This window comes from Pan paniscus, chromosome 18, assembly GCF_029289425.2.
Source record: "Pan paniscus chromosome 18, NHGRI_mPanPan1-v2.0_pri, whole genome shotgun sequence".
Lineage (NCBI taxonomy): Eukaryota > Metazoa > Chordata > Mammalia > Primates > Hominidae > Pan > Pan paniscus.
In genome coordinates this window covers 2,504,391-2,513,794 of record NC_073267.2, presented here as the reverse complement: position 1 = coordinate 2,513,794, position 9,404 = coordinate 2,504,391, and the positions used below count along the sequence as shown (strand labels likewise).

General features: G+C 43.1%; 1 protein-coding gene across 2 annotated transcripts in view; it reads right to left on the bottom strand.

Moving 5' to 3' along the window:
* LOC100972985 (meiosis specific with OB-fold) overlaps window positions 1-9,404 on the bottom strand; it is a 38,764-nt gene that overhangs the window by 4,160 nt on the left and 25,200 nt on the right. For both annotated transcript variants that reach the window (XM_034940980.3, XM_034940978.3), the window contains exons 10-12: window positions 6,730-6,831; window positions 3,690-3,843; window positions 1,123-1,306 (exon numbers count right to left, since the gene is read on the bottom strand). In XM_034940980.3, the coding sequence (XP_034796871.1) occupies window positions 1,123-1,306; window positions 3,690-3,843; window positions 6,730-6,831 (440 nt within the window). The remainder of the gene's footprint in view (window positions 1-1,122; window positions 1,307-3,689; window positions 3,844-6,729; window positions 6,832-9,404) is intronic.

The following is a 9,404-nucleotide window of genomic DNA, read 5'->3' as shown; positions in this document are numbered from 1 at the left end:
GGTTACAGGTATGCACTACTCTTCTCTGGCTAATTGTTTTATGTTTTATTTTTTGTAGAGACAGGGTCTCACTATGTTGCCCAGGGTGATCTTGAACTCCTGGCCTCAAGTGATCCTCCTGCCTCAGCCTCCCAAAGTGGTAGGATTACAGGTGTGACCCACTATGCCCAGCCAACTCAATTGTTTTGATAGAGAAGATAAGGCAGGAAAGGCTATATAAGCAAAATCTCCAAAGGTAATCAGGTATCTCAGCAAGGAAAAATCCCCTCAATAAAGTGGAAGCAGAATTTGGAACTAAAGTCTAATGGTAAATTTCATGAGCTGGTTTTAACAATAAAAAACAGGTGCCTATTGCCAAATGCACATGCTAATCCCTAAGTATCTGCTGCTGTTGTATAGCTGCAAACCAAGGAGAAAACATGTAGCTGACTTTATGTAACTGAGTAGGTGAAACACAGCCAAATCTTCCTAGAAAAACCACCTTATGACTGATCAACATCTCCGACTTGTTGTTTTACCCATCGTTACTTGACTATATCAAACATCATGTTTCCTTGTTTTTTTTTTTTTAATTATTTTGAGACAAGTCTTGCTCTATCACTCAGGCTGGAGTGCAGTGGCGTGATCTTGGCTCACTGCAACTTCCACATCCTGGGTTCAAGTGATTCTCGTGCCCCAGCCTCCTGAGTAGCTAGGATTACAAGTGCACGTCACCACACCCAGCTAATTTTTGTATTTTTAGTAGAAATGGGGTTTCGCCATATTGGTCAGGCTGGTCTCAAACTCCTGACCTCAAGTGATCCGCCCTCCTTGGCCTCCCAAAGTGCTGAGATTACAGGCGTGAGCCACGGTGCCCAGCCCTAAAACATCATGTTTATTTATCCATTTAGGCTAATGGCCTCAGTCATTACTCATAATAGTAAATATTAGCGAGGATTTTGATATAAAATATGTAACATTTGTTCATCAAAGCAATGTGTGTTTAAAGCAAGATGATTTTTTCCCAGGCTGTTTATTAGTGAATCAATTTCTATCAAATGTTTGACAAAACAACCTATTTTTTTTGGGAAAAAGCATTCACTTTGGAAATATTCTAAACATTTCTTCCTTTTTGCTATTTACCGTGCAGCCCAAAGTCTCCTCAGCAACACTTCCTGTGAGACTACAGGAATGAAGGGTGCCTGTGTGATCAGTCAGATCAATCAGCACATGGAAACTGAGAAAGACAGATTTAAAGTCCAAGGAGTTTTTGTTGCAAGTTGTGCACATGTTAGATGCTTCATTTACAATATAACCACAGCTGGAACTGAAAAGAAACAAAGACAATGATAAAATGTGATGCCCTAAGCCACAAATTTCATCTGTAGCAGAAAAAGAATTATCACTAAAAACTCTACGACAGTGTGTGGAAAACTTACTGAGTGTTCAGTGCTATGCAGTCTACAAGACAGTCGTAAAAAACAGTAAAACACACTTTCTACGCAGCCATTCTCAGGAGTCATCTGAAACTGCGTACACCAGTCCTCTGCCTGCCCTCCTTCCCTCCCTCTGCCAAGCCCTCGAGGTCCATCCCAGTCTCATTTCCTTGCTGGGGCCCTCCCTTCTCGTATCCCAGCCCGCAGCCTTTCTCTCTTGGAACAGCAGCAGAGTGCACGCCTCAGGACTGACTGGTGCTGTTGCATCAGCTCCTTATTCTCACCTCCCGGGCTGGGAGTTCTGAGGGCAGGAACTGTGTCTTGTGCCTGGAAAGCACGAGTTCAACAGCTGCTCACTGGATGGGCCTGCACGGGGCCTTCTCTACAAATACAGAAAGCCTTGCAAGGCTGGCCGGGTAGCACCCAGATGCTATTAACACTGCTGGTGATACACTCTCCTCTCTTTCAGTGATTTATGCTATTCCATATTTCTGAAGCAAGCCTTACTTTAGCAATTTTAAACAGGGAAACTAATTCAAATTTCTCAAATAGGGGAAATAAACTGAAGATAGTGGTTTCTTATCTAACCACAGATCACTTGGTCTAGCAAATTTTAGATGCTTTTCCTCAGATATCAATAATAAATGTACAGGGAAAAAAATTAGTTTTTCAATTTTTGAAAACTATTTTTCAAAAAATGAATACAAGGCCTTACACAGCATCCTCCACATTAGTTTTTTCAACTTTAATACCACATCATAAAATGTTTTAAAAATTCAGAGGTCAATATCTTGACTGTGGCAATAGATACACAAACTTACAAGTGTGATAAAACTAATGAGAACACACACACACGACTGCATGTGAACCTGGAGGAATCTGAATACGACCAGTGGATTGAATGGTGTTGATATCCTGGCTGTGACATGGTACTATCACTTGCAAAATGGTAACACTGGGGGAAACGGGGCAAAAGCCACAAGGGATCTCTCTTATTATTATTATTATTATTTTTTGAGACACAGTCTCGCTCTGTCGCCCAGGATGGAGTGCAGTGCAGTGGCGCGATCTCGGCTCGCTGCAAGCTCTGCCTCCCAGGTCCACACCATTCTCCTGCCTCAGCCTCTCGAGTAGCTGGGATTACAGGCGCCCACCACCATGCCTGGCTAATTTTTTTGTATTTTTTAGTAGAGACAGGGTTTCACCGTGTTAGCCAGGATGGTCTCAATCTCCTGACCTCGTGATCTACCCGCCTCGGCCTCCCAAAGTGCTGGGATTACAGGCGTGAGCCACCGCGCCCAGCCCTCTTATTATTTCTTATACTTCCATGTGAATCTAGGATTATCTCAATGAAAATTCAGTTATAAAAATCCATAGAGAGACTTTCCTAATAATATTACACATTTCTTGCCAAGCATCTTTTAGCTAAGAGTATTAAATCTACTGGAGTTTACTTTCTTTTCTTTCTTTTTTTTTTTTTTTTTTTTTGAGACAGAGTTTCACTCTTGTCGCCCAGGCTGGAGTGCAATGGCGCAATCTCGGCTCACCGCGACCTCCGCCTCCTGAGTTCAAGCAATTCTCATGCCTCAGCCTCCAAAGTAGCTGGCATTACAGGTGCCTGCCACCACACCCAGCTAATTTTTTGTATTTTTAGTAGAGATGGTGTTTCACCATATTGGCCAGGCTGATCTCAAACTCCTGACCTCAGGTGAGCCACCTGCCTCGACCTCCCATAGTGCTGGGATTACAGGCGTGAGCCACTGTGCCGGGCCTGGAGTTTACTTTCTATGCAAGTAAATACTAACTTCGATCTACAAGAGGTTTGATGTTTCCTAGGCTGGACTCAAACTCTTCAAACTCCTGGGCTCAACCGATCCTCCCACATCAGCCTCCTGAGTAGCTGAGACTACAGGCGCATGCTACTGCACCTGGCTTGAAAATAATTTTTTTTAAATGCTGTCACTACATTGCTATAGGGCCTAGCAACCAAAATAGCTTTCTGCCAAATCATTAGACAAGTTTGTCAAAAGTTTCTCACATTATATCTTTATATGTTAGAATTACGGAAATACAGATTATATTTTAAAAGGCAATTATAATATTTTAATCTGGTTTGCTATGGAAACTTTTCAGTATAGTTTTTTATACATTTATCTCAAATACATAACCCCTGTTACATCAACAAACAGCTTTAACTTTCAGAGAGCTTAAAATTTATTAACAATAATTATTTCTTACAAAAATGAATTTGCTAAAAGTGACACGGATCCTTACCATCTATTTCGAACTACTTTTGTAGTTTCATCATCAATGTTGAGTGTGGAAATGTAGGCATAAAGGATGCCATAGGAAGGATCAGCTTTTCCTTCATTCTTCAAAGCTCTTCCCTTTAATTCTTCAACTGTGTAGACATCAACTATTGTACTTACTAAAAACAGAAAGAAGTATTACAGTTCTGTATATAGTCTAAAAAATATAAAAGATTACATCCGAATGGAAAGCTATGACAAATGAGAACATGCAGTAGCTTAAGTAACAGAAAAATTACTATGTTAGCTATATAAACACTGATTCTATAAATGGACATAAAAGCAAAACATAAGGAAAAAAAGGAAATGAAATTAGTCTTCATTAAAATGAAGAATTTCTGTTCATCAAAAGACACCATTAAAAAGTGAAAAGGCAAGCCACAGAGTGGGAGATGCTAGCAGTCTACAATGAGATAAAGGACTCATCCAGAATTATCTAAAGAATTCTTAAATATCAATTAGAAAAAGACAGTGACTCAGCTGGGCATGGTGGCTCATGCCTGTAATCCCAGCAATTTGGGAGGTCGAGGTGGGCAGATCACCTGAGGTTGGGAGATCGAGAGCAGACTGACCAACATGGAGAAACCCTGTCTCTACTTAAAAAAAAAAAAAAAATTAGCCAGGCATGGTGGTGCATGCCTGTCATCCCAGCTACTCAGGAGGCTGAGGCAGGAGAATCGCTTGAATCCGGGAAGTGGAGGTTGTGGTGAGCCAAGATGGTGCCACTGCACTCCAGTCTGGGCAACAAGAGCAAAACTCCATCTCAAAAAAAAAAAAAAAAAAAAAAAAAAGACAGTGACTCGATTTTTTTAAATTATTTTTTTATTTTTATTTTTTATTTTTTGAGACAGTCTCGTTCGTCGCCCAGGCGGTAGTGCAGTGGCGCGGTCTCAGCTCACTGCAAGCTCCTCCTCCCAGGTTCATGCCATTCTCCTGCCTCAGCCTCCCGAGTAGCTGGCACTACGGGCGCCCGCCACCACGGCTAATTTTTTTTGTATTTTTAGTAGAGACGGGTTTTCACCGTGTTAGCCAGGATGGTCTCCATCTCCTGACCTCGTGATCCGCCCGCCTCGGCCTCCCAAAGTGCTGGGATTACAGGCGTGAGCCACCGCGCCCGGCGACAGTGACTCAATTTTTTAAATGGGGAAGAGAATTTAAAAGTACATCACAGCCGGGCGCAGTGGCTCACGCCTGTAATCCTAGCACTTTGGGAAGCCGAGGCAGGTTGATCACGAGGTCAGGAGATCGCGACCATCCTGGCTAACATGGTGAAACCCTGTCTCTACTAAAAATACAAAGAATTAGCCGGGCGTGGGGTGGGCGCCTGTCGTCCCACCTACTCCAGAGCCTGAGGCAGGAGAATGGCGTGAACCCGGGAGGCGGAGCTTGCAGTGAGCCGAGATCGCGCCACTGCACTCCAGCCCGGGCGACAGAGCGAGACTCCATCTCAAAAAATAAAATAAAATAAAATAATAAATAAATAAAGTACATCACAAAAAAAAGTTATCAAAATGGCCAATACACGTACTGGCCTCAATAATCATCAGGAAAATACAAATTAAACAAGAGTAGGCCGGATGTGGTGGCTCATGCCTGTAATTCTAACACTTTGGGAGGTCGAGACTGGTGGATCGCTTGAGGTCAGGGGTTTGAGACCAGCCTGGCCAACACAGCAAAACTCTGTCTCTACTAAAAATAAAAAATTAGCTGGGTGTAGCAGTGTGTGCCCGTAATCCCAGCTACTTGGAAGGCTAAGGAAGGAGAATCGCTTGAACCCAGGAAGTGGAGGTTGCACTCAGCCGAGATCGCGGCTTTGCATCCCAGCCTGGGTGACAGAGCCAGACTCCATCTCAAAAAAAAAAAAAAAGAGAATTCCATTAAACACCTAACATTTAAAAGAGTAATAACACAACATTAGTGAGGATGTGAAGCAACAACAAAAATAAACTTTACAAAACTAAAAACAATAACCTATTATTCATTTTTATTTTTCTTTATCTTAGAAGAATCTTCCAGGAACTAATATTACTTGGGGTAGAAAACTTTTATGAGAACTTATCCGGTTCCTTCAGCACTTCATTGGTTTCTTTTCTTTTGTTGATGTCTAGTGCATGAAATTTAATTTTCTTCAATAAAAAGATGGTGATGTGTATCTATTTATCTATAATATTTTTATGTCTTTATCCTTCTATTAGTATATATGCACAAAAAGATAGATTAAAAGATGTTAACCAAATAACTGTTTATTTGGGGCTCTTTGTTGCATTCTGTATTATGTTTCTTTTTTTTTTTTTTTTTGAGACGGGGTCTCGCTCTGTTGCCCAGACTGGAGTACAGTGGTGCGATCTCGGCTCACTGCAACCTCCGCCTCCTGGGTTCAAGCAATTCTCCTGCCTCAGCCTCCTGAGTATTTGGGATTACAGGTGCCCCCTACCATGCCTGGCTCATTTTTTGTATTTTTAGTAGAGATGGGATTTCACCATGTTGGCCAGGCTGGTCTCAAACTCCTGACCTCCTTGGTTTCCCAAAGTGCTGGGATTACAGGCGTGAGCCACCACACCTGGCCAAGCATTCTGTATTGTGTTTCTTTTATTTTTTTATTTTTTGAGATACAGTCTTGCTCTGACACCCAGGCTGGAGTGTAGCCTCGCTCTGTCACCCAGGCTGGATCTCAGCTCACTGCAACCTCCACCTCCCAGGTTCAAGGGATTCTCCTGCCTCAGCCTCCTGAGCAGCTGGGATTATAGGCACATCCCATGATACCTGGCTAATTTTTGTGTTTTTCGTAGAGACGGGGTTTTGCCATGTTGGCCAGGCTGGTCTCATGAACTCCTGGGCTCAAAAGAAAAAGAAAAAGATGCCCACTATTTTAAGCTACCTTTAGAAAGTAGAAATGTAGGAGTTACAGAATAGGAATCTGGTATCTTTTACCATGTCAAACAAACCTTTACAGGCCCAATTTCGGCCTTTAAAAAAAATCCAAATATATTTAAAGGGTCACTTACGATTTATGGATTCTTTGAAATAACTGTCAATTTCATCATCCAGAACATTTGTTTCTTTATTTTCTCGTATAAAATTCAGCAGAATGTTAGCTTCTGGTGTATCTTAAATTGAAAATGCATAATAAGTAAAAAGCAAACTGATTATCATTTAAATCACATTTAAATCATCCAAAATCATTTTAATAGTAAAAAGTGAAGACATGTACGAATATAATCAAATAGAATATTACGTGGCCATTAACAATGTGATGTAGAATTCTGTAAACATAGAGAGGTACACCACATTACATCTAAAACAGATGTTAGTGAAAAGAGCAGCTTACTAACCTATGTGGTTCAATACCCTTTTAATTAAAAAATCTACATATATAAGGGACCGGGCGCAGTGGCTCACGCCTGTAATCCCAGCACTTTGGGAGGCTGAGGCGGGTGGATCACAAGGTCAGGAGATGGAGACCATCCTGGCTAACATGGTGACACCCCACCTCTACTAAAAATACAAAAAAAATAGCCAGGCGTGGTGGTGGGCGCCTGTAGTCCCAGCTAGTTGGGAGGCTGAGGCAGGAGAATGGCGTGAACCTGGGAGGCGGAGCTTGCAGTAAACTGAGATAGGGCCACTGCACTCCAGCCTGGGCAACAGAGCAAGTCTCTGTCTAAAAAAAAAATACATATATAAATGCAAAATTATCTGGAAGAATATATATGAAAAAATGATTCTCTCTAGACAGTGGGATTGTAGGTGATCTTTGTTTTCCCTGTTTATGTTTTTATATATTTTTTCTGAATTTTATATGTATTTCTTTACTCATCATAAAAAAAAAGGTTTTCAAAAGGCAATTGAAATATATAAAATAGGCTGATGAATTTCTGTTCATCAAAAGACACCATGTTAGCCAGGATGGTCTTGACCTCGTGATCTGCCTGCCTTGGCCTCCCAAAGTGCTGGGATTACAAGTGTGAGCCACCGCGCCCAGCCTTTTTTGTATTTTTAGTAGACGTTGGCACATGAGTGTGCTCAAGGGTCAGGGGTGTTGTGCCAGAAGGCAGGAACGCGAGTTTGGAAAGAGCTCCCCCATGATGCCCTTGGACCCCAGGACCCCAGCCTCTGGCATATGATTAAGTACCCCAGGCCCCCCTGAATATTCTACAAATGGTCTTGACAATGTCTGCACTTTCCTAACTCCCCTGGGAAGATCTGGGCATTTCTTCCTCCTTGCTCCCAGAATACAAGTCTTCTACCTGTTCTTTCTCAGAACTAGGTTGTCAAATCCTTGCCGGCACGCAGTGTCCCACGTGATGACTATCCTCACATCCATCTGACCAGCCACTCATCTCCTTCCTTGTTCCAGAAATTTACATTATCTCAATTCTTGGCAAGTAAAAGGCATTCAAAAATACTGATAAGGTCATGGGCGAATGAATGAATGCAGAACTCTATTAACTTGGAGAGATATGCACCATGAATTGCTGTGCTTCAGATGGGAGCATCTGCTGGAGTGAGGCCACAGAAATCCAGCCAACAAGCTTCCTGTGATGGGGGCTGGCAGGGATGGGTGGGTACCAGCACTGCAGGTCCTCACTGACAATAGGGTTATCCTGACTGTCAGAGAAAGGCAGGAATTGTGCCCTCCCTATCTGATAAGCACTCTCAGGGCAGAGAAAGAAACAAGGGAATCTGGACACCTGGCTAGGATGAACACAAGCCATTTAGAGCTTCTTAATTTCTATAAGGCAGGTGTAGCCCAGGAAATTAAAAGTAAAACTGATATAACTATTTACAATAGCAAAGACATGGAACCAGCCCAAATGCCCATCAGTGGTAGACTGGATAAAGAAAATGTGGTACATGTATACCATGGAATACAATGCAACCATAAAAAGGAATGAGATCATGTCCTTTGCAGAGACATGGATAAAGCTGAAAGCCGCCATTCTCAGCAAACTAACACAGGAACAGAAAGCCAAATACCATATGTTCTCACTCATAAGTGGGAGCTGAACAATGAGATAACATGGACACAGGGAGGGGAACAACACACACTGGGGCCTGTTGGGGAATGGGGGGTGAGGGGAGGGAGAGCATCAGGACAAATAGCTAATGCATGTGGGGCTTAAAACCTAGATGATGGGCTGGGCGTGGTGGTTCACGCCTATAATCCCAGCACTTTGGGAGGCTGAGGCGGGCGGATCACGAGGTCAGGAGATCAAGACCATCCTGGCCAACATGGTGAAACCCCGTCTCTACTAAAATACAAAAAATTAGCCAGGCATGGTGGCACACGTCTGTAGTCCCAGCTACTCAGGAGGCTCAGGCAGGGGAATCACTTGAACCCAGGAGGCAGAGATTGCAGTAAGCCGAGATCACGCCACTGCACTCCAGCCTGGGCGACACAGCAAGACTCCATTTCAAAAAAAGAGAAAAAGCTATTTTGGGGCCGGGCGCTGTGGCTCACGCCTGTAATCCCAGAACTGTGGGAGGCTGAGGCAGGTGGATCACCTGAGGTCAGGAGTTCAAGACCAGGCTGGCCAACATTGTGAAACCCCGTCTCTACTAAAAATGCAAAAATTAGCCAGGTGTGGTGGTGCGCGCCTGTAATCCCAGCTACTTGGGGGGCTGAGACAGGAGAATTGCTTGAACCCAGGAGGCAGAGGTTGCAGTGAGCTGAGCACGCGCC